General features: G+C 37.6%; 1 protein-coding gene across 1 annotated transcript in view; it reads right to left on the reverse strand.

The window, feature by feature from the left end:
• The window catches only part of TMC1 (transmembrane channel like 1), an 87,329-nt gene that overhangs the window by 41,494 nt on the left and 19,208 nt on the right, over positions 1-26,627 (reverse strand). The window contains exons 3-6 of the mRNA XM_039719434.1: positions 14,448-14,616; positions 6,238-6,300; positions 5,725-6,094; positions 18-158 (exon numbers count right to left, since the gene is read on the reverse strand). Coding sequence (XP_039575368.1) covers positions 18-158; positions 5,725-6,094; positions 6,238-6,300; positions 14,448-14,481 — 608 coding nt within the window. The 5' untranslated portion in view covers positions 14,482-14,616. The remainder of the gene's footprint in view (positions 1-17; positions 159-5,724; positions 6,095-6,237; positions 6,301-14,447; positions 14,617-26,627) is intronic.

Here is a 26,627-nt window from a genome sequence, read left to right on the forward strand (position 1 = left end):
TGGAAATCAAACCATACTTCAGGACAGACAACTTCTTTTTCATCTTCCATGGCTTGTTTCGTAGTGTGGCAATCAGTTTCTTTTTTTCTTCTACCTCTTCTTTCAGCTTGGCCAACTCCTCCTCTGTAATTGGCTCCTCCTCAGATTCAGAATCAGAGCTTCAAACAAAAGCAGGAACAAAATACATCACCAAAACTCAGATAGGATAGATATTTTCACAGAAAAACAAAATTTTGCTAATTTTTGTTAATTTTGAGGCTAGATTAATGTCTTCACACTTGCACAGAAGGGAGGACATATTTTCTTTAGACTTGTTATTAATTTTAGCATGAAAGACAAAGCCTGCACACAAAGTGCAGAGCTGGAAGACAGTGAGCAGCACTCTTGGGGTAAAATCTGACAGTCACTTATTGTTTCTGCAGCTCTAATCAGCCTCCTAAGAGTCCCACCCAAATTCACAATTGTCAAGCGAGGATGCAGTAATTGCAGCCATAAAAGCAAACTCCTTCACCTCAGTATGTCACAGTAGAGAGACAAATGACAGCCCATGCACTTACCGAGGCAGTAACATTTCATAGATGGGAAAAAATTCAAAACCGCATTTCAGCGAGCATACAAGGAAAGGAGGTGCAATTTTAATGGCTTCTCCAGGTATGTAGTGTCTGTGATCTGAACTTATTGTCCAAACATCACTTTGCAGTATCTTTGCAAAGACTTGATGATTAAAATATTCACTTTCCTAAACTCTGCATAGATACCCTTTTCTGTGAGCAATCTAGCATCTCATATAATGATATGTAGCAATTCATTAGCAACAAGTGTTTCCTCTTTTTTTGCCAGTGAACAGAAAAATGATAAAAAAGAAATCAATATCTTCAACTTTCTGCCCTAAAAGTCTGACAGTGGCAACTACCACTGAATGATCTCTTGGTGATAGCAGTTTGATGCATTTCTGTCTGTTCTTGTGCCTTCTTTAGCTTCTTTTGTTTATTTACTTGCTTGTTTCTTTGTCTTATGAGTGTACTAAAGTGTACTGCAGATTTGTTTGGGGGTTTTTAATGGTTTCTGGCTTGATTGGAGAAAAATTCATTCTGACGTTATCAAGCAAGTAATTTTCAGACTCTTTTGCTCATACTTCACCTTTCTGATTGTTTGATGTCCAAGATCTGATGTGAGAGCTGAATTATTCATTATCTAACATATAGGTTCTATCTCCTGAATAATTTAAAAATTATAACTTTTCTTCTACCAAAACAGATAACACAGATCTTTTAGATATCTAAATTGTGTAAGGACACAAGAGTTTACCAGCAAGAATACTTACAGGATTCAAAACAAACAAAGAAAATAAAAACAAAATACTATCTGAAACACAGAAAAATACAAGTTTCTTACTGGTCATCTGCTTATGGTCTTCATAAATTTTATTTAATTATAGGAAAGCATTATGGGATGAGCTGAAAACTTTCAGACACACAGAAGTTAGCAAAGGAAAGGGGCTTCCATAGCTGTAAGACACCCTGCTATTAAAGGTCAAAATGCTATTTATTATCATAGAGCCATAGAATGGTTTGGGTTGGAAGTAACCTCAAAAATCATCTCTCTCCAACCCTCTCTGCCTTATGCAAGTATGCCGTTCACTAGATCAGGTTGCTGAGGACCCCATCCAGCCTGGCCTTGAACATTCCCCAGCTGTGGGGCATTCACAGCTTCACTGAGCTTCTTGATCCAGTGCTGCACCACACTCTGAGTAAAGAATTTCTTCTTAACATCTAATAGAAATCTGTTCTCTTTCAGTTTAAAACCTTTGCCCCTTGTTCTGTGAGTGTCTGGCCATATTAAAAGGCTTTCTCTCTCTTTTTCATTAGCTGCCCTAAGGCAGATCTCCCCAGAACCTTCTCTTCTCTAGGCTGAACAATTCCAATTCTCTCAGCCTGTCCTGTAGGAGAGATACTTCAACCCTCTGAGCGTTATTGTGGCCCATACTGAATAGACAGTCACCTTAGAGAGTTGTACCCATCTTACCATGTTGGGCGTTACATGACAAAAAACAGAAAACTTGAAGATACATAAAGAAAAACTGCTACTGAGAACCACATCAATTTATTGTCACACCAATATTGTGAAGAGCAAGTTGAGAATGGTATGAAAACAGAAGTCAGATGGATAAAGGATAACAAAGTGATTTGTGCATAAAATTTTGAGGGAAAATGCAAAGAGAGTCATGTCTTCATGAAGAACAGAAGGATTAAAAGTCTGATTTGAGAGAGCTCAGAATCTATTGTTGCAATCAGCTGTTCTCCATTTTACTAAGAGGAGTGATGTGCCTGACATTAAACATGTCCTTTAACGGAAGATTGCTGGGTTATGCAAAGTTGGAATTTGCTGGTTTACAATGCTGCAGAGAAAGAGTGGGAAACATGAGGGCTTTGTGTTAATGCAGTGAGCTTACTGAGAAAAGGAAGCTTAACAGAACACAAGAGGTCAAGTCAGGATAATATGGGCTTTGTGCACTTTGCCAGCTACTGCTTGGCTGTCTTTACAAACATGTCTCATCTTCCATTCTTCACTTTCCTTTGGAACCAGAAAAATAATAAAAAATCCAAATTTCAGAGTTTCTTTAAGAAAGCAGTATTTTCTAGTGTGTTTACACTATGCAGCCAAACTTAGTGGAGGAACAGCAGACTTTTCCTTCAGCTCAAGTGGTGGAACACCATGCTATTCAAGGCAGGAAACCAAAATTCTCTCTTCTGCAACCAAAAGTCTTAGCCTTTCATAAAATGTTTTTATTCACACATATGAAGGCCAGAAGGGTTTACTGTGACCTGCAGGCTAACATAAAGCATCAAGTTTCAATAAATATCTCAACATAAAGACCTCATCTTCCTTGGATCCCTTTCAATACATATCTAAGTCAGTAGAGTTCTTGAAATCAAGTGCTTCTTCAAGTTGAACACACAATGAATTTCTTCATTCTGTTAACCTCTAGTTTGGTTTTACAAACTGCAGGATTGTAGTTTGTAAAACCAAACTAGAGGTTACTAGAGGTTTACTATAGAGGTTACTATACATCTGTGTTTTGGTTTTAGTTTCATCTCCTCTTTATGGAGGTAATCTACTTTTCTCATTGTTCCTGTGTATAACATTAAAAACTAGGATGAAAATATTTTCTTTGAGCTAGGATGTTACATGACAAGACTGATATAACTTTGAGGGTATAGCATGACAATTTAATAAATGTGACTAAATTTGAAATCTTTCTTTCTAGGTTTTTTTTGTGTAAATTCTATTTATACAGAAAATCCCCATAGCACTGCCTCTCAGTTAATACTATTCAATTACAAAAAAGTAGTGTCTTAATCTTCTATGTGCCTCCAAGCTTTCACAGAAGTTTTATACTCTCAAATGAACTAAATAAAAGTCAATTTACTCACAGATAGAGCTATGCAGTAGGAAGAATGTGATCTCTTTCCTATTTTTTTCCTCATGTGACAGCACAGAATTTCTAAAATCAATCAGACAAAATGAAACAAGGCAGTAAAGAACTAAATCATTTTTTTAACCCATTAACATCTCCAACCTCCACAGTGAGAATAAAGGAGCAATTTATCATTGATATTTTGGGATTGATGATTATGAATAGTAGAGCAGGCTCTCCTCATGCCCTCAATAACAGGCAACAGTCAGCCTCATCAACAACCATTAACATCTAAGAACAGAAGATTTAAAACTCACTGAGAAACAACTCCTTGAACCTTGGCATTACCCTGGGAAACTCACCACCACAAATTAACCAAGGGCAGAATATTTAAGTTTAGAAAAAACAGAACAACTAAACCAGAAAATCACTGCAGAGTTCTTCTATGATTTCCTTATGTCCTTTATGTAGAATAAGTAACGCATGAAGAGGTTTTCCTGATTTAAATGAAAAGTACAGAAGAGGAAGATGGCAACTGCAGCAGATTCTATTGTCTTGTATTGTGATCTCACCAAAATGGGCCATGTGGCCAAAGTTTAACAAAAGTCACCATTACAGTGGTAAATACAATATTATCTCTCTGTCATATAGTTCCACTTTTCATTTAGGGAAATTTTTCTTCTGTTTTCTTTCTCAACTTCTGATTAGGTTCTTTTCCTGCTATTTCATGCTGAAACACCTTGGCAATTAAAAAACTGCATCATCAAGGTCTGTGTTTAAAAACTAGAGAGAATTTGTTGTTATAGGTCCTCTTGGACTTGCTAGAGTGGTTATGTTTCTATACCACCAACCTTCTTTTCCATTCTGAAGCTTTGCAAACCCTTTATCTTAATCACAGCCAAACTGATCACCAGTCTGCTGTCCTTCACTCTTACATTATCTTGTTTTTCCTTTTGAAAATATTTTAAAATATTCTTATGATTCTGCAGTCTTTTCAGAAGCTCCTGTGAGTCTAAAAATATAATACTCTTGAGTTATCTTTGAGACAGTCTTCAGTTTTTCCTCAAATGTTGTTAGTCTTACTACTTTAAGATCAATGTCTTGTTCAGGCAGCAATTTCAAGTTATGTAGCCCTAAATTATGTATTTTAATATTAAGAACTTTGGAAGACAATGAAAAACATTGTGCCCTTGTTCAATTTTCTATTTTCAGTGGCCTTTTTTAATTAACACAGGGTAAATGTTTACAATGAAGACAAAAATAAGAAAAGAACATAGGTTTACACAGTCAGTGCTGTTGCTCTATGAGTACGGGAAACTGCCCACAGGAGTATAATTGCCAGCACAGTGAAAAGCCAGCAGAAAGAAAGATTTTAGGCCTTCTCATTCTCATTGGGAAGGGAAATGAAGTAGAAAGATATAGAAATGAGATCACAAATAAATTAATACAACAGCATATCTAAATGTATTTTTTTCTTTCCTTTTAGTCCTGCTGTGCTCTCCAGTGATGCCTCTGGGAACAAAACAGCTGTAACAAGTGCTGAATGAGGAATGGGAGTTTCTCTCCCTCTCCATTGAGATAGCTCCATTTGCTGCCTTATACATGGCTCCCTTGAGCTGCTTCCTTTCAGAAGTACAAGAAGGAACAAGGAGCAAGGGAATGTTAGGATGGCAGAGAAATAGATGTTTTTCTAAAGGGCTCCCTGTCACTGGAGTCTTATAAAGACCGCAGGTTACATTAGATACTTTGGAAAATTGAAAATTGACATTTCAGAGGAATTGAGTGGGAGAGAGATTGGAAAATCTCATTCTAGTTTTTGGTTCCAGGTTCTTGAAATTTTGGCACTGATTTTAAAGAGCTGGCTCAAAACTGGCAGGAAAACAAGAATGTGATCTTCTGAGAAGCATCAAGATTTTAGTTCTTTACTGGAAATAAAACTTGGCTTTCTTGGAAGGTAATCAGCTTGGAGTTTGGGGAATTTTAGTTTTGCAGAAAGAAAAGAGCGGGGCAGATCTCACATGTTGTAACTTCCCTCTACCATTTTCTCTTCTCCGTCATTTTCACTCCCTTTCTCTAGAAAACAACTCATATACTTGGAATATAACTAGATATGACTTTCTGGAAAGTTTCCATTTTATTCAGCTGTCATTTCTTCATTGCAGGACAGAAAATATCTGTCCAGCTCCAATGTGACTGTCACAAGTAAGGGAGTCATATTGACTCTTGGTATTTTACAGCTATAAATGAAAACAAGTTTTATGTAAGATAACTATGGCTTTATTATAAGGAAAAAAACACTTAATTACCCTGATCCTGATTTCTTTTTGTCTTTTTTCTTCTTGTTGGCCTTCTCTTTTTTCCCTTTTTTATCAGACTTTTTGTCCCCTTTCTTCTCATTTTTACCTTTCCCACTTTTACCCCCTTTCTCATCTTCATCTTCTTCATCATCTTCCTTGGATTTCTGATTTGCTTGATTCTTCCTGGCTTTTGCAGGTTCCATATCAGAATCACTGGCCTCATTTCCAGCTGCTCGTCCTCGTCTACGGTTTCTGTGCCTGCGATGTCCAGCTCTCCTCATCCCATCTTCATCATCCTCATCTTCCTTATCACCATGCCTGTCTCTCCCTCTGGCACGTGCTCTTCTGGTTCTTGGTGTTGCCCTCTTCCTCTCTTTATCTGTGGTTGATTAAAAAACATAAAAAACATACAAACACATGAGAGGAGAGTATATGTTAGAAGGAGACCTTTCTTCCTCCTTCATTCTTGCTAATAAGCAGAAAGCATCTGTGTCTGGCCTCAAAGTAATCCATGTTACTGACCTGTTCCTTTGGCATTTTCTTCATTCTCAACTGCACTGCCTTCTTCATTGTCATCACTGCCATCTGTCAAATGAAAAAAAAGAAGGCCAGTGGATGTGAAGGGTAGATCAATCATTAGGAATTCAGGGGTTTCAAGAAATTCTTGGTAAAGAGGTACTGGTTTGTACCTCTTTACAACATTTTATGAAGCCAGCCTTTTGGAAGACAGCAAACAGGTTTCAAGAGGTAAGATGAAGGCAGAAAAACCAGTCACACTTTCCTTCAGTACTCAAATAAATATGCCTCAAAGGGACACTGGGAAGAACTCTTTCTTATGGAAGTAATATATAGGAAAGGAGGATACTAAAATTTGGAGAATGAGGATGAAAATTGTTCTCAGACAATTTTCTGAGATTTTCTTAAACATGAGAGATAAAAAATTTGCTGAGGTTGAAAAAATACTAAAAGAATTATTTCCTGATTTGACTGCAGGGCATGAAGCTCCAGACCTGCAGCATAGCTGAAGAGTGCAAGTCCCAAAGAAAGAGCAGACCAGCAGCCAAATCTCTAAGCACAGGGACAAAACTTGATCCAGCACACTTGTATGCTCTACCACATAAAAGCTCTATTCAACCACTCTACCACGTGAGATATTTTTAACATTGAAGGCTTTAGAGGGATAGTCTATTTTAAGAAGATTGTAGTGTTTCTCCTTAGAAATGTTTTGCTTAATTTTTCATTCTCAAACATTCTCAATAAGCTAAATTAGAGACAATGTCTGTGCTGCTATTAATAAGCAGAAAATTATCCACTTCATTTGCCTGGTGCACTTTGAAACTGTGATCATGGGTTTATAGAGAATAAACTAAATAATAAAAATACTCTCATATGTGTTATATCCATCATGATATCTAATTAATTTGTTCTTTGAATACATTGGTATGAGCACTTAACTTGTAAGTAATGTGAAGCTGCTTCTGAAACTGCTACTGATATTCCGTAGGAAAGTTTCTTCAGAAGCAATATCGGAGAAGCCAAGTTCTAATGGGCCTTTTTCAGGTATTTTTGAGCTTCTGTGTGTGGCTAAACACTTTAGACACATTGGTGGTATTTATAGAAAAAGATGGCAATAGGCAATTAATGAGAAGACTAACAGAGATTACCATGAAATAGTAGAAGTAGCTAGTAGTTGTTCCACTCCTGTATAATCTGTATGTTCCATGTATATGTTGTCAAGTTTGCCCTCTGGACAGGTGATAGGTGCTGATCCTTATAGGTGCACTTTTTAGGTTACAAACTGCAGGTATCTTCCATTTTCAATCATCTGTAACACTTCTGATTTTTTCTTTATATTCTTTCTTCACATTCCCTGGCTGACCAATTTCTTTTACAAATTTTACTAAGCCACTACCAATTCATAGAAAATTTATACATAAATTGATTTATTTAGGGACTGCTGTGGCTAACTTCATGACTTTGCCTAGTATCAAAGAAAAGGAGTAAAATGAAGTGGATGTCAGGCTGCAAACAAGAAGGAATCCAGGGTCTTATTCACTATGTATAGTAACAGGCAAAGTGCTATTAGCCAGAATTTAACTGGTATATTAAAACTGAGTCTAAGTTCCCTACACAAAGCATCTAACTGTAATTAACACTTCCTATACTTCTACAGCATCTGCACCATAATTTTTAGGATACAAATAAATATTGTCGTTGGATATCATCATTAGAATGTGAAAATAAGTGCCCCTTTGTTCTGCTTGGACACATGCCTTCTGCTGCTGACAGTAACAGGATCTCCTTTCATAAAGACCATTGTGCTGCTATTGAAAGCTTGGGAAGATGGAGACAAACACCATTAAAGAGATATTTCACATGCAATAGTAAGGCACTCCCTCTTATGGAAACAAATACTGTGGCTGATCTCCTATGGCCAAAGAGAAATTCCAAGCAAAGCACTTTATTGGTTAGAGATTGGCCTCAGTGCAGCCTGATGAGGCCATACAACATGCAAAAAATGGAAATTCATCATGTATACTGAAACATGCATCAGCAGTGAAGTCTATCAAGCTTGAGTTGATGTCATATAGATATAGCAATGACAGTGACAAGGGATTGTGAGACACAGAGACTCAAATAAGGTAGAAGATAGCTGTTGGAATCTGTTTAATTCTAGTGGCATAAGGATAGCATATTCTCTACACTGAAAATTTGAGATAAAAATCTAAGTTAATTTACAGATTTCAGACTCCCTGGAAAAAGCATTGAAAACACTGCTATGAGTAAGTGTATCTGAATACTATGTTCTGTGCGTTCAGAACTTTGTGGGTTTTTTTCATCTGAATTATCTAGAACATGAGTGATAAACAACAATTTTTGAAAACATAAGGAAAAAGCCTAAAATCAAACAGAAATATATATTGCCATAAAACAAAACCTAGAAAGTATGACCAGTGATTACATGGGACTTTCAGCTAGAAATGGTATTACAGTCATGCCCAGCAAGAACTAGTGAACCTTCAAAATTTATGTCTGCAAAGATTTAAAATTGTATCTCCAAACTGAACTTCATATGGAGACAAAGTGTGTTAATATGAAGACTGTTAGAGGCATGCCCTTCTCATTCTGGTATAGCTACAAAAAAAGAGACCTCTTCCACATCATAGGTGCATGCAGAGAGCATTTTGCTGAAGCTCAAGGTAGAACAAAAAGTCACTGATTGTGACAGCAGTGATAGCAGTTGGCGCTGTTTAGGAGAGAAAAAAAATCCCTGAGGAGAGGGAATGGAAAAGCTTTGTCACCCCTGAGAATTGTGCTGAACCACATATATGTATGGGCTTATGTAAGCTACACAGCCACTCCACACTGCACCGACATTGCAGCTACCCCTGACAACTTGTATTTCAGACAAGTTGCATTAATTACTTTTGTGTCTGATTGTTTTGCACTTATTATTAAAAGACCAGTGTTGATAGCTGCCTGGGCATTTGAGTAATAGGAGAAAAATAATCATTACCGTTATTGTTGTTATTATTATTATTGTTGTTATTGTTGTTGTTGCTGTTGTTGTTATTATTATTATTATTATTATTATTAAACTATTTCAGGTTATAAACCACATTATACTTTTCAAAGAGGAAAGGAGCAAGCTAGGCAGCTCACAGTGCAGCAATTCAGATGCTTGTATAAAAGCCTGTCTCAATGAATTACCAGAGAAACATTTCAACAACATTTCAAACACAAATAACACGTTGTGATGACATTGTATCTAAATGCAGATTAGCACTTAATTTAGATGTTCTACTGTAAACCACAACATCAACAAACAGTAGAGTTCGTTCCTCAGGCACTGTATTTGCATCCTACAGGGAGCCAAAATGCATTTTTTATGCTTCAGTTTGTTAAACTGTAGTATTCATTGCAGGAAAAAAAATCCTCACTATATGAGAAATTTGTAAACTAATACTAGGAATTTTAAACAGATCATATGGTCCCACTTATCAAAAGTTCAGTGAATCCTCCTGTAAAAACAACTAAGTGTCACAAAAGCACTGTCTAGAATTACCAATTTTTCCAGAAAAGGCGTGATAGAACCTCTTATCTTCACAGTGTTAATATTCATAGGGCTAATAGCAGCCTTTGACTCAGCTAACTTGAGTTAATCTGACCCAGAGCAAAAGCTCAACTGCTACACCTTCCAGGATACATCATCTTGTCCTAATGACTGTATATTTGCATATACATCATTAAGTATATTTGAAGATACTGTCCATAACTCCTTTTAGTCTAGGAAATCCAGTAATATTCTTTCTTTTTTTTTTTCAAGTAGTTTAAGGGAAACTTTCTCATCTTTCTAGATTAAGGGCAGTGATAATGTAATCTAAGTAAGCTATCGTTTTACCCGAAGTCTTATTTAGACTATAGCCATAAATTAGACTATAAGACTTAAAGAAGGTGTCCTGAATATGGGCTTAGACCAACCTGCAATTCACAGACACAAGGCAGAATATTAGACAGCTCAGGGAGAGGGCTCCAAACATTGACATGTTGGCTGCTTAAGAAAGTAAAGGCAGAAAAAAAATGCATAAGACTGTAGTCATTATTCTATCAGGTGTCTATTTAGCAGATGATAAGAATAGTTTTACCCTTTCCTTGACTTCCCAAGTTGGTTTTACGTCTTCTCTCAGAAGCTATTACCCAGATTCCATGCTTTGGATTTTTTTAAACTTATTCTATACTGGCATCGTTTTATGGATCTTTCACTGTGAGAGGAATAATAATTCTTGAAACTAACTCGTAGAATATGGCCCACTCTTGCAATATCTGTGCTCCCACTAATATTGTGTAAGCTGACTGCTGCTAAGCAATTCTGCATTTTGTTACTACAAAAAAAATCAGTGGAATGCAAAGTAACCTGTATATAAAAAATTATGTCTGATTTTTTGTATATTATATTAAAAAAATTTCTACCTAATTAATTGTCAAGACAATTAAATGGATCATCTGCCAACAGAGTCTTTTAAGCAACTACTGTGTTTTCCTCTGAACTGGACCATGTACTTTAAGTGCTGGAAAGACATCAGATTAGATAGATAGTAAACTAAGTGTTCAACAGGAGGAAATGTCAGAAATGCATAATTGTATTAGACAATAAATGCCTGGCAATTACTAGTCAAAAAGGGTACTGTTATGAAACACACAGTTCCATGTATTTACATACATTTCCATATTATTCTTTCTAATCTAGGATATATGAGATTATCTCACAACAGTCCTTTAACAATAAATATCACTGGAAGTAACACCTGTGAAATACACCAGAAATAATACAAAAAAGATATCACAGAAAGTCTATTGGAAAAGTTAATTAGTGAAGGCTTCAACATGTAAGATTTTTGACTTTAGCACTAGAGACCCATCCTCTTAGTCTCTTTCCAGACTTTGGGAAGAACACCCTGGCTTGCCTTGCACATAAAAGAGAGGTTGAAACACAGAAACCTCAAATAAAAATTACATTTATAGAGCAGCCATAACAATCCGTATTTCAGACCATGCTTTATTTTTCCTTTGTTTTTCCCAGTAAGGGTCAAAAATTTTATTTCCAATTAACAAAATAAAAATCACACAACTCAAAAACATGTATCTTGACCAGAAATAGCTATAAATTTATCAAGTAAAATAATAATTATTATTCAGTTGCACACAAATTAGTTAATATATTGTTTTGTTTTTTCCACCTAAATTGGCATATCATAAATACCAAAGTAGATAGAATATTTATGATTCAATGGCATAAGGACACCAAGGACTTGGAAGACTTATTAGTCTTAATGTACAATGCTGTGCCCTGCATGAATCATTTCCAGAAATTGTCTCTGGGGTAATGGGTTTTCCCTCTCTGCAGTAAAGAAAATTTGCCCACCTAATATTTGAAATGTTTGAAACCAATCTTTGAAAAATATAGCTGAAGACCACAGGGAACAAATTAAACATCCATAAAGAACTCATATCTTCTCCATTGGTAAGAAAAAAATTACTGGTTTCTTACTGAAAGGTCAGAGACTGAGCTTACATAGGTCATGTTGACACTGTACCTAGCAGAGGATACATCATCTGATTGCACTCTCCTCTTTCTTCTCAGCTTCATTCTGGGCTGTACTTACACATGGCAAGGTTTGGTAGCTGTCTCTCAGTTTGAAGGTCAGGACTTCTTCTAGGATAATCCTCCCCTCAGGGATAAACAAGTTGTTTATTGCATGGTTTCAGTGCAAGGATTCTAAAATCTGATATTACTGTTATAAAGCCTACAAAAGGTAGAGGGGGAAGACAGTTCAGTGAGAAGTCCCTCAGTATTTCACCCCCTTCAGGAAAATGTGTAAAAGTTTCCAGGCCTCTGTACCTTACTTCATCCCTGTGGATATAGCTGTGCTTTCCTACCTAGTCCTACAAAGGTCTAACGTTGAGGTCCTTCTCCTCATCCAAGGCTAGAGAGCTGACCGGCTTGCAGGGTACAATGGTAACTGCAGTAAAACAAGACACAACACTTGCACTTGGTCTTCATCACACAATAAGGCAGTGGTGGGCCTCATTGTGAATGGAAAATTCATTTTTGTTGCAGGCTTTATTGCAAGAATTGGGATCAGAATTTTGTGTTCAGTGCACCTTGAGAAGTCTAAGACTGCACTATACCATGCCAATCAGGCCTTTTCCAGTTCTGAAATAGTATTTATTTAGCTCATTGTCATTCACTTATATTGCTGTTAAAATGGGAAGAACACTTACCTATATGGAGAAAAGAGTTTATATTCAAGTTAAAAATGAAGGGTTCTTACTGGATAGGAAGTCAATTGTATTTTTTACTATGTCAGGAGAAGTAAGGTCTTTTAGGGCTGATAACTAGAGCTGACCACATATTTTTTTCCTGTATTTAGAGGGTAATGGGCACTTTCCAACTGCTCCTTTTTGAAAACCCACTCTGAATATTTTTGACCTAGGTTGTCCTTTCCTGTATGAGATGCCAGGAACAATGAATTCACATTTATGAACTCATCATAATGAATCATACATCTCCTACTCTCTTAGACTTTGCAGTAGACATGCTGTGAAACAAGAAAAATCACCAATCCAAGAAGGGTTTCACTAAAGATAAAGATATCAAAAAGCAAAAATGCATTATTTGAAACTGTTGCAAGAATATTCCTCAGGACTTCAGCAGTGACGATACAAAATCTCCTGTAAAGAAACTGCAAGTACATTAGCTTCTGAACCCTGTGATATATAGCTCCAGCCCCTGGACGTTTTAAGTTAGAAGTGGATTGAGAACTACATTCTGGAAGTGTCTCACAGTTCTTGTAATGGAGGTTCAGCTTTTCAAATGTTCTGAAATCATGATGCAGTCCTAAGCTTACTCACATGATCTCATCTCCAAATACACACACCTAACTGTCATTGTTAGGTTGCACTGTAAATTATATATACAAGATAAATTTTCATGGGAAAAAAAGAAGTGTCAAAGAGTTATCATGATTCAGCAACCAAAATCTTTACCTTCTCCAGACAAAAAGTCTGTAGTATTGGCTTGCCATGGGCATGATATCCTCTATAATTCAAATGAATAACAAAATCACTGAATCACAATACAAGTCAAAGCAGTCAGATATTTTCAGGCAAAATGCAGATGTTAATGGCAAACTTAGAACCTTGTTAGTCTTAGAATTTGTTCATTATAAATGCTTATAAAAATGTGCATGTTCTGTGGTCATGCTTACAAGGATTCTTATGGAGATAAAAATTCTTTTGTAGCCATTAAGTATTTTGCCTATATTACACTAAATTCTCTTGTTTTAAAATTAGTTCCATTAACATATATGCTTGAAAATTAAACATATATGCTAGAAAAAAATTGAGGCAGAGAAAAATAAGAGGATCTCAGACAATAAAAGGAAAGCAAATAAGATGGACTTTTAAAATGAACTGCTTGTTATATTCTGTCAAAATTCTCAGCAGTTCCCTCTGATGTTTTCTATTGAAGTAGAACATATTTTATTAATATTGAGCGTTACAGTTATGGACTAAAAATCTAGGAAGCCCTGTCTAGTAGTAGCAGCCCTGGTACTTAGCAAGACCTAAAGAATAAGGTCCCTGGCAATTTTCTCCCATGCTGAAGACAAGAAACACCACGCTTGTTGCATACAATAGAGATCTTTGCTTTAGAAAGAGTAGCTCTGCTCATGAGGACTGAAAACACTTCCCATATTAGACTTGACTTGCACATCCCCAGAATAAACATTGGCATTATTATCCTACAAAAAACATTACTTAGATCCAGAACAGTGTAGTATTAATATAGAAATAATCTTACTATGAAAAATGTTTGACATTTCATAATAAATATAGAAAGCAGTAAGAAAAAGAGACAATTTTTATCCACCTTAGAGAAACCACAAAGTAACACTGTTTTCTTAGTATTTCCTACAAACCACATGTAAGCGTAAGACAAGTAAAAGGGCTGTAGTCACAGTCTTTTGATTTACTAATCAATGGAAAGCCACACTACCATGCTACAACTAATCAACTTTCAAATAAAACACATTTTTGAACAAAAGATAATGAATTGTGACCAACAAGATTTTATATTAAAAGGAAGTAAAAGAAAACAGAATTTTCACACTGTTGAGCTACATGCAGAAAATGAATATATGCTAAAGTTGCATAATTATATCTGCAATTACCGTTTCCTTCTGTTGACTTGTCCTGTTTAGTCATTGTGGTGTTTCACAGGGCTGCTGCAGGTGCTGGATATACAGGAGAGCGTCTGAAGGCTGGGTGGTTCAAGATGAAGCATTCAACAATATCATCCTGCCTGTCATTTAGCAGGTGGCGCTGATGAAGTTTCACTCACTGAAATATAAGAAGATACTAATTTCGTAAGTCATAAATCTTTCATGAATGTTTCGTTTACTATTTAGGTTTGGCATGCTAGGATTAAAACAATCAAATAAGTTATTCACCTTCTTTATTCTTATTGCTGAAAAAGCTCTTCTACAATGTACTTTTCTATGACAAATACTAATGTTTAAGTGTCTTACTGAGGAGGGAAGTTGCACAGTGTCCACATGAGTATGCTCTCATGCTGTGTTCAGATCTACAGTTCTGCACGTGGAGGAAATTACAAAGATTATTCTTCTGTCACTAAAGTCATATTTTACCAAAGACATACTTAAATTGCATAGCTTTAATAGAACAGCCTGATAGCGATTTTAAAAATCTTAATTTTTAGGATTTAGATTAATTTTAATTTTTTAAATCTTAATTAAAAATGAGATAGATTCTTATTTATCTGCTGGTTTGCATTTACACCTCCTTGCAGTTCTGTTAGAACTCTTGCTTCTGCCTTTATATCCAGATATTACACCTTGAGTTTACCAGTTTTATGCAGATTGGCCTTTGATCTAAATTAACAGTGGAAGGAAGCCAAAATGTAGTTTACAAGACAAGTCAGGTTTGGAAGTAAAAATCTGAAAGAATATGTTACAAATAAAACAACATTAAGTACTTGCATTAAGTATTTGTATTAAACTAGAAAATTTCATCATAACTCATTATCTGAAATTCTTTCAGTGTTACCCAGCTGAAAAAGAGTGTAAGCATCTGCAGAACAGCCTACCTTACCAGATGCTCTGGAGTGTCTGGATCCTCTTACACACAGGACTGTGAAAGCCTTTTTTTTTTCTTTGGAGCTGTCATTTAGGTGTCTGAAGGAAGTTTATCTGGAAATTAATTCAGTGAGGCTGACTACCTTACCTTTTCATTTTTCTTTAGCATGGAGCTGCATGGGTTTTTGTTTTGTTTTGAAACATATTGCTATTTCTCTTAGAGTATTAATATCATATGTTTGAAATATTTCCCAAGATATTAACCCTGCCTTTACAATTTTTTCTGAACAGGTATTTTTTCCTTTTGCTGCATTCTCATATTAGTAATTTCATAATATCCTAGATCCTGTGGTTTTGTATACTTGGGAAAGACTTCTAATGCCTAAAAAGTATTCAAATCGTGTCTGAATATCCCTAGTTAGACTATGTTTCAACTATTCAGAAATTAATAATCATGTTCTAAAAATTTTGTTGGTAGACTCCTGTGCTTCTTTAATAACAGAAAGAAGAATATATTGGGAAGAATGATAAGCATGGATCTGCAAGTACTTGCAAATAGAAGCAGTCGAAAAATTATAACAAGGTATTTTGAAGGTGCAGTCAAAATGGGACCAGACCATTGGTCTTATAAGTCTTCCTCAAAATTTAAAGGTAATAATACCTCACTTACATCTATTAGCCACATTGGAAAATATTTTACTCAATATATGAAAAGGAAAGGGAGAAATATTGACTGCTGATTTATCAGTCTTACCCAAAAAAAACCTACAAAACACAAAAATCAGAGATGCAATGGCAATATTTAAAAATATACATCAATAAAATAGTTAAACTTGCAGTCTGGTATTGTTTGTGGGTTAATATTTGCTATAAGGTGTGCGAACATTTCATTTTGTTTCTTAAGGTCTGACTCAGTCAGCAACTAGATTTCATTAAGTACTTTTATCAAAGTACACCTTGTTAGTGTTTCTAGTCTTGTTTCTAGTTTATATTTGTATCTGCACAGTTGAATGTTTCTTTAAGTTCCTCCTCTTGCTGCCCTCATCAGTATGTCGCTGTGAGGCTGCAGGGCAGACTGGATCACTAATCAAAGCAAATAATCAATTTCTTAAGTCAGCTTAGTGCAGTGATCCCATCCACAGCACAGTCCACAAACAATTGTATTAGCACAAGAAGAAGTAGTCAAATTTTGACATGATTTTGGAAAGGGCAGCCAGGGTCAGGAGACAGGAGACAGGAAGAGGCTGCAAACCTTTGAAAAGAGACTTGTCACTGGAGCTAACATAGCAAGGAGATACATGCTAGATTTCCCTTTACCCTGGGAGTTCAAATACTAATCAGAGACTGAGAACGAACAGTTTTCATTTACACTAGGTTTTCTTTACATCATACAAGACTTGAAAGATTAAAAACACAAAATCCCCAAAAAAAACCAAACCAAACCAAACCAAACCAAACCAAACCAAACCAAACCAAACCAAACGCAAACCAAACCAAATAAATAAACTAAAACCCAAACAAACAAAAAGCCCCAAACCAAACCAAATAAATAAACTAAAACCCAAACAAACAAAAAGCTCCAAACCATGTTAATTTAGCTCTATGCACTAGCAATGAAATCAGAAGATACAGAATGCTAATAATAAATAAAAATATATTAAAATAGTCTCAGTGCAGACAGGTTTAGAGAACTGGCCTTAGTTCTGATGAGTTCGTAGAACACTGTGAAAGTTTCCATTGTTGGCAAACATGTCACATTTTATTCCCTTTGTTCAAATCTCCATCTCTTTGTCAGAAACAGTATATATTCCAAGAGCTAAGGTATGCATAGTAGGCAAAATCTGAGGATGGCAATACACAATTATCTCTACCTCAGCTGAAAACCCATAATGAAGAAGTGGAAAGTACTGGTCTGCATACCCTTCTGCACACTGCTGAAGTGATAGCCATCTGCCAAAGAGATAAATCCAGCTAGGGAAAAGAGCAATGATACCAAAGAATCATGACTTAACCATATTTTGTATAAACATTAATGCCTCAGGAAATCTGCAAGTGTCAATTTTGCTTGTAAGCAGCTTTTAAGTTACAGTGCCACAACGTGTGCACAAAGAACGGCTGTAATTTCCTTCTTCAGAAGTCTACACAGCCGCTGAAAACCCTTTCTACAACCATTAAATTCACTGAATGTTGATTTTCACATATTTCAAGGTGAATTTTTCCTCTGTTTCTAAACTTAATACAAAACATAGAGCAATAATATTTTTTTCTGACAGATTTTGCTAAAGGTTACTATTTTCAGGATAGGATTTTAAAATGCCATTTTGTCAAGAGGCATGCAAAATGTATATTCTGCCTGTTGAGGGACATGATAAAATTAGGGAGTTTTGGAAGTAGATACAAAAACAGTCTGAAGGCGTGGCACTTCTTCTGTGCTGGCAGAAACACCTTTTTCATCCTAATGTACTACTTAATGTCCATATTTCCCTAACTCTGCGTTCAACTTACTCAGATGAATCTGAACAGCATTAACTGGTAAGTCTGTGCCTACTACCCTCATTATCCCACATCTTTTCACAGCTGAGTGGATGATTTTGCCAATCAGTCTGGGAGCAGCAGGACAATGCAGCAGGAAGCGACTGAGGTGGGATGGAGGTCATAACTCCCCTAGGGGCACCAGCCTGCAGCAGTGTTAGCAGGGCAGGAAGGTGACACTGACACTGGGGGGGATCCTGGAAAGGGTGAAAGGCACTGTTCAATGACAAATCAGATTGATTAATTTCACACCAGAAACTTTCAAAAGCTGACTTGCATTCTTTCCAAATATTAATTCCCAAGTCAACAAGTTCAGCTGCTGAACATTGATTAGGGAATGCCACGGAAACACAAGTAACATTGCTTTGATGCCTCTCTGGTATTGACTGAGAAAAGAGTTACAACTTAAATCTACTCGTAGAAAGAGCTTCATTTGTGTAGAGATCTCTGAGCCCCTTGTGGAAAGGAAATTTAACAACTAAGTCAGAAAAACTACAGGGAATGCCAACACACTTTTACAATTACTGTTTCTAAAGCCAATTGTAATTTCTCTGACATTTATGAAATACTGTACTTCAAGTTTTTCTAAAAAAGTGGAATTTAAACCAAAGTACAGCAGGATGTAATCTTCATTAGATTTTCATGGTAGACAAAAGAGCTGGGTTGAAAGCAAAAAATCAAAAGCCTCACAAAGAAGTAATTTTAAAAAATTCTAATCAACTGATGTGAATAAAGGTATTTGGGTGGTATGGTTTAGAGGAATTTATCCAAATTGGTCTTGGTTAATGAATCTATCCTGCTCTATTAGCAACTGGAATGTGCTATTGTAGCCTCAAAACCCACTTTAAAATCTTTAAAATCCACTTTAAAATCCTAAATACTCACTAAAACTCTAAGTGTTTTTAATTAGAAAAGGAGATATTTAGAAGAGTTTGTACAGATCCATGTTCTATTCTTTGCACCACTTCTGAAAATTTTTAGCTGGAATGTTCAGGAATTTCATATGAAAATATGCATATATATATTTCCTCTAATGATAATACTATTTACTCTACTTAGAATCATATTCTTATCTTTTTTCTAGCCAAAATAAATGGCTGAATGAATGTTCATTAATTTATGCTTGCTTTATTATTATACAGCAGCACACAATAGCAGCAGAGACAGCCTGTGTGACTGCTTGTAGCACTTGCTGTGCTGACAAATGGGCACATTGCTCAAATAATTGCATTTACTGCTTAGTTGTGGCTGCAACCAGTGATGGAACTCCAGATTTATTTCCATGACTGGAAAAATACTGCCGTGCTCAAACCCTGGATACATAGACTGTATGTATCCAGGGTTTGAAATACATGCTTAAAACCATAAAATCACATTCTGCTAAAAATCAAAGCTATAAAGTTAAGTACTTTCGAAAGAATTATTTGTAACGTAAAAGATCCTTTGAGGAAAAAAACCCCACCATTAAATGTAATAGACACTAAAACCTGTCTTCAAGTTACTATGGTTTGAACAAAATTCAGATCATCAGCTAATATTCTAAAAAACTTACAGAACACTACACCATAGTGACATGCTAGTGAGTTTTATTCACATGAGCTTTGGAATTTGTTGGAACACATAAGCAACTTTGCAAGACTTTTTTCAGAATACACTTGTCTCCTTGTGTCTTAACAAAACAGCATTCCGTCATCATTAAGCAACACAAGATCCTTTGGAAAAACACCACCTCATATTCCTGAGCACAAAGATCTCCATCACTATAGTGACAAAATGACTCAATCAACATTTTAAATCTATGGTGTTCCTGGTCCTTCAAGCCCTGGCTCAGCCTTCTAATTATCCCCAAGGACAGCTGAGTATGAGCCATGGAAAGAACTTTCTCTTCTTCATAAGGTTTCTTAATGTCTCAGAGGGTTCAGTATCCATTTTCTGTGGATAATATGCCATGTTGCACAGTTCTGGCCTCCCAGTGAAATTCTGGGAAAAAATTTTACAATTCTGTTAGCACACACTTGTTTTCATTATGTGATGCAATACTCATTAATTGCAATTTTACACAACACATGTTCACGTCTGCCAAATTATATTAATTGACTTAATGCTCCTCATTTATGCAGAAGTGGAAAAATTTATTGTTTTATTATTCCCATCACTCTTTGGCCATACAAGAGAGAGTCAAACAGACAGGAAATTTGGATTACAGTTTGCTGGGAAAAAACTCCAGTGGACAGGCAGTTCTGATGTTCCCCTGCTACACTGGAGTAGCAGGGGAACATCAGACACTGGTGGGGACACTAGTGGGGACCTGGGGTCCCCACTATGCAGGGATCCATCCTCAGTCCTGTTCTCTTCAAGATCTTCATAAAAAACTTGGATGCAGGACTCAAAGGAATACTTACAGATGACACTTAATTGGAAGGACTGTCAGCTCCTTGAAGGGTAGAAAGACCTTGACAAATAAGAGAGCTGAGCAATCATCAACCATAGGAAGTTTAATAAGGAAAGTGCTGGATTCTGCACCTGGGAAGGGCAACCCTTTCTGTGCACACAGACTGGGAAATGAGAGGCTGGAGAGCAGTGCTGCAGAAAGTGACCTGGGAGTCCTTGTCAATGGCAAGTTGAATGTGAGCCAGCAGTGCCCTGCCAGCCAGGAGAGCCGAGCATGTCCTGGGGGCATCAGAGACAGCATCACCAGCTGGGCAAGGGAGGGGATTGTCCTGACCTGCTCTGCTCTGGGGTGGCCTCACCTCGAGTGCTGGGGGCAGCTTTGGGTGCCACGACATGAAACAGACATTAGTGAGCATCCAAAGGAGGGCAAAGAGGATGGTGAAGAGTCTGGAGGGGAAGCCATATGAGGGGTGGCTGAGGTGCCTTGGTCTCTTCAGTCTGGGGAAGAGAAGACTGAGGGGAGATCTCTTAGTGGTCTTCTACATCCTCACAAAAAGAAGTGAAGAGGCAGGCACTGATCTCTTCCCTCTTGTGACCAGTGAGAGGACTCAAGAAAACTGCATAAAGCTGTGTCAGTAGACGTTTAGGTTGAATATCAGGAAAACTTTTTTCCCCAGAAGGCTGTTGAGCACTGGAACAGGCTGACAGAGTTCAAGTGTTTGGGATGCCATCAGGCCCACAGCATGATTCTTAGGATGTCCTGTGCAGGGCCAGAAGTTAGACTAAATTATCTGGATGGGCTTCTTCCAACTCAGCTTCAACAGTGATTCTGTCTTTCTATGACCTCTCCTGTGGATCTGCAGTGTCAGCTATAAACAGATGGCAATGCATGCGAACCAGCTGCACCTTAATGCAAGGGCTCCCCTCACAGCAAAACCAGCATCACAGGAAAGTCACTGTCGCATTACTTGGGAAAGCAGTGGAACACTCAACAGATGTTTTGCTTAAAAAAGGCAAAAGAGAGAGCATGAAATTAAACTGCATTGATCTTGCATCATGTCAGTTATGTCTTTTCTTCCCGTGACCTGTTACATGTAAATTAATCAACTGTTGGATGGTACAGATAAAATACCATTCTTGGTCAATCAGTGATATAAACAATACACTCTATTATTTCACCATGTGGAAATTACTTCAAAGTGACACCCACAGAGCAGCTAACTACAGGGACAAAGGCTCTGGAAACAGTCCACCTCTGGTGTGACATGCAAACTTTACTTTTTGGCTGGTGTTTCCAATAGTAAATGGATGCTTACATGCCCAAATTTTACCACTCAAAAAAGCAAAGAAAAACTACAGAATAAAGCAAGGAGATCTATATGCTTTATTCCATCTCTTCTTCCATCCAGGAGAAAAAGGTAGGAACTTAGTTCTATCTCCATGTATTCAAAAGGCACGTGAATCAAAAACCTAAATGTGACTGTAAAACTTAAACACCTGCAAAAATTTTGTGAACTCATCACTACAGGAATAACATATACCAACAGAGAAAACAGACATAACTACAGAGACAGGTGGACATGTGTAAATAAATATTTTCAAATATACTGACCTTGCCATTCACCTGTCCCCTCTTTTTAAATAAAGTTCAATTTTCCTCTAACGATCAGTCATATAAATTTATTTATATGGCTATATCCTCCCTTCAAATTTATGACTGTTACTCCCATCCTTACTATTGCATTTCAAGATTTCTCTTTAAGTTTATAAATATATGTAAGGAAAATGAAGGAGAAGGTAGCACATCATTAACAAAAGCAAAACATGGTGAGATGAATCCTGTAACTGCAGTGCCTTACTGAAGGGTTACAGCCCCCCTCAGGAGGCATAGGGAGAGCAAGTAAGGTGAAGGGATAGTGTTTTATGGAATGGACGGTTTGGAATGTATGGCTCTTGTAGCTGGAGGTGACACTGTGGAGACACTTTGTGTAAGAATGAAGGGGAAAGAAAATAAAGAGGATACAGGGAGAGCAGACTTCAGAGTGCAGAAGGAGCTACTTAATAAGCTCCTCTGAGGATCTGCTTTTGAATTTACTTGGGTGCATGAATGCTGGTTGCTTTTCTGTCAACTCTTATGAGTGACAATTTCACAGGAGCAGGCAATTTCAAAGTGTCAGAAATCAAGCTAGCAGGACAGAACACCATCTTGGCTAAGCAGGGATCTGCTTCCAGAACTTAGGCAGAAAATGAAGGTGCACTGACATTGAAAATGGGGACAGACAACACAGGGCAGCTACAACAATGCTGCTCCCTGTTTTATGGAGAAACAGTGTTTCACCTGCATGCAAAGTTCAATTGGAGTTCAGACTGCTTAGCCCTGTGAAGGACAACAAAAATGGCTCTACAAGTATTTGAAAAGCTAAAGGAGGATCAGAAATAACACTGATCCATTGCTTGACAAGGCTGGTAATAAACAAGGACATAGACAAAGCAAAAACATTAAAGCCTTTTTCAGCTCTTGTCTTCAACACCAGTGGTGCCCTGGTACCCCCACAGTCTAGTGTTGGAAGACCATGACTGGGGACAAGATGTACTCTCTGTCAACTCCAAACTTGCTCAGAACTTGCTTTCTCACCTGGATGCACATAAATCACTCCAAGGGGGTTCATTCCAGGGTACTGAGAGAGCTGGCTGATAGAACCCCATGACCTCTCTCCATTATTTTCAACAGCTTGGGAGTCTGGAGATGTCTCAGTGGACTGGAAACTAGCAAATGTTGCCTGAGTTTTAAAGAAGGGAAAGAAGGAAGGCAGGTAATTACAGGTCTGTCAGTCTCACAGTGCCTGTTGAAAAACACCCAAGAGGCAACAAAATCATCGGTCACAGCCAGCACAGATTAACAAAGGGGATGTGCTGCTTAACTACATTAATTTTCTTTTATGACAACGTCACATTAGTAGTTGACTAAGGGAAGCCAGGAAATGTGTGTGGTTTTTAATTTTAGCAAAGACTTTAATAATGTCTCTCACAGTATCCTTATTGATAAATTGGCCAGCACACAGCTGGACAAATCAATGATACTTTGGGTGAGCAATTGTCTGATGGGTTGGGCTCAAAGAATGCTATTAATTGGAGTTAGAACAGGCTGGCATTTAGGGCCAGTGGTCTATAATGTTTTATATAAATTATCTGGACACAGGAATCAAATGTATATTCACTTAATAATTATGCCTACCATACTAAACTGGGAGTAACTGTGAACTCCTTTGAGGGTAGAGAGATTTAGAGAGAGATCTGGATGGACTAGAGAGCTAAGCAATTGTGAACCATATGAAAATTAAAAAGAGCAAGTGCTAGCTTCTGCATCTAAGATGGAAAAATCCTGGGCATATATATAAACTGGGGGATAAGAAGCAGGGAAGCTGTGGTCGTTTCTGAGGTTCAAGGACAGAGGAGGAATTGATGAATTTAATTCCATGTTCTTAGAAGGTTAATTTATTATTTATTATATTATATTTCAAAATGCTATATCAAAACTATACTACAGAATAAGAAAGGATGCATTAGAAGGCTTAACAAGAATGATAATGAAAACTTGTGACTCTTCTCTAGAGTCCAACGCTGCTGGCTGTGATTGATTATTAAGTAAAAACAATTTATATGAAACTAAGCAAGCAACTGCTTGTTAGACAACAATACTTGGACTACATTCTAAAGCAGCAAAACAAGGAGAATTAATTAGATAATTATTGTTTTCATTCTTTTCTGAGGTTTCTTAGCTTCTCAAGAGAAGAAATACTGGCAGAAGGATTTTTCAGAAAATCTCATAGTAACAGGAAGCAGCCCAACAAAAAAAGACTTGGGGATTTGGATTGCTGGCAAGTTGAATGTTAGTCAGAAGTGTCCCGTGGCAGCCAAAAGGACCAACTATTCCCGGGACTACCTCAAGCACAGAATCACTGGTTGGTCAAGGGATGTGATGTCCCACTCCAAACTGCACTGGGATGGCCTCACCTTGAATCTTGTGTCAGTTCTGGGCACCTCAGTATATGAACTTCAAACTCTGGAGTATATTCAGAAGAGGGTGACCAACCTGAGGGTGAAAGGACTCAAGTGCAAGACTTGAGAGGAGCATTGAGATCACTTGGCTTGTGCATCTTGGAGAAATGAAGGCTTGGGAGGACTCCATTGAAGTGTAGCAATGGAGGGGGAGATGCTGACTTCCTCTCTCTGGGAATCAGAGCTACTTTAGAGGAATGGAACTGCTTAAGAGGAAGTGCAGATTGATTTTTAGGAAAAGATTCTTCACTGAAAGCATTGCTAGTCACTGAAACATGCTCTCCTGGAAAGTGGTCACAGCACCAAGTCTATCAGAGGTCATGAAGATTATGGATAATGCTCTAGTTGTATGGTTAGTCCTGAGAGGATCAGGGAGATGAACTCAATGATGCTCATGGCTATCTTCTGATCTGAAATATTCCATGTTTCTGTGATTCTATGATTAACAGTTTTGCCATTACTTACGTGTACAATGTTTGAATGTTTCATTGGAGGCATTTAAACTTCTCTCCCAAGATACCTTCAAAGGCAGCAGAAATTGTAAGGAGTGGGAAGAACAACTACAAGGGAAGAACTAGGATGCTGAGACATATATAGGGTCGGCCTGAATACCAGCATGAAGATTTTGAGGTCTAAGAGCTGGGTGAAGGTCTCTTGGGATCTGGGTCCTGGATGCAGAGGGAGAAGTGAGGGATCGTCCTTTGGATACAACTTACACTGCAGTCCTGGGTGAAGTAACACACATACACAAAGCTGGTACTATTATCTACTATTACAGAGGAAAAGAGCCAGTAGATGGCACTCCAGTATTGTAACACTATTCTTGGGGTTGAAAAGGAATGTAACACCGGCTGTTTCACTTGCCCATGGGATGCTATGTGCTGCTTGTCATTCGCAAGAGAGAATCTGAATCTCTTAGTGATGTTGCAAATGCACGTGCAGGAAAGAGGCATCTCCCTAGCAGTCAGCATAAATGTTCCTGGAAGTCTCCACAGTCCCCCGGGTGCTCACAGACCTTGTGGCCTCTGTGACCTCTACACTGAACCACAGAAGTTTCTTCACTTCAGCTGGACAAGCTACAGAAATCAGTTCCATCCATCCAAGGAACCAGAGCCATCTAGGACATAACAGAGAAAAGTGTTTCAGAAAAATGACAAGAGGATATCTGTGCTGTGAATGCACAGAGCATTCTTGTCTTCTGACAAGATTTAACATTTGGCAGTATTTCCTTAAGGAGTGCTCTTTTACCAGCATCCATGAGTTCAAAAGTACAGCTGGCCATTATTATTTTCTCCTGTGGAGCAGCACTGGTTGGGCTGTACTGAAGTAGTTAAATGGGCAGAAGCAATAGACTTCAGATTCAGGCCACTGTGTCTGTGCATAGCGAAAGGTGGAGAGGTAGCACTGGAGCATCCCCACGCTTCACTAAACCTTGCCAATGTACTCTGATACCTTCAATTAAGAAACTGACATTAAAATTCTCATAAAATTCAAGTATTTCTTGAATTTTGTGCTTCATGTAGTGAATCAATTAAAAAAACTGGGGAGGGGATGAGGTTTTTTGTCAAGTATAAGGTTTCTTCCAAACTCGTTAGCACAACATATCATGTCTTGTCCTTTTCATTTTTTCATTTTAATAATGAAGTCCCAGTGGAGGCTTATATCCTCTTTAAACTTTTGTCTTGTTCTTATTGTAAAGAATATTTTTCATTGCCTTCATTTAAATAAAAGTTATCAATTTAAGGCAGTGGTGTGGAGAGCAGTGGTCTTGCTTTAAACTAAAGTTGCCAGAAGAGGGGAACCTCCATCCATCCCATTCCTACCAGTCTTGTGCCAGGACCATAAACAGATGCTCACAGTCTAGAGAGGGATCACAAGTCAGCAGGAGAGCTGAGACAGTTCAAAATAATTCCATCCACTGCAGTTAGTAAGCCAGCTTCATAGGCAGTCATATCTAAATACCTCCATGCAAATGCACACAACATGGGGAATAAACAAGAGGAATTAGAGATATGCACATGTCTGCAGGACTGTGATCTTACTGGAATCACAGAGATGTAGTGCGATGACCCCTATGATTCATTCCAGTGTTGGAATGGATGGACACAGGCTGTGTAGGAAGGACAGGGAGTGGAGATGAGAAGGGGGTGTCTCTCTTCATGTCAATGACCTCATGGAGTACATGGAGCTATGTCTGGGGATGGATGAGGGACCAACTGAGAGTTTATTGGGATTAAATCTTGGGATTAAAGGGAGAGCAGGGACAGGTGACAT

The sequence above is a fragment of the Passer montanus genome, unplaced genomic scaffold, assembly GCF_014805655.1.
Source record: "Passer montanus isolate IOZ18808 unplaced genomic scaffold, ASM1480565v1 scaffold105, whole genome shotgun sequence".
NCBI lineage: Eukaryota > Metazoa > Chordata > Aves > Passeriformes > Passeridae > Passer > Passer montanus.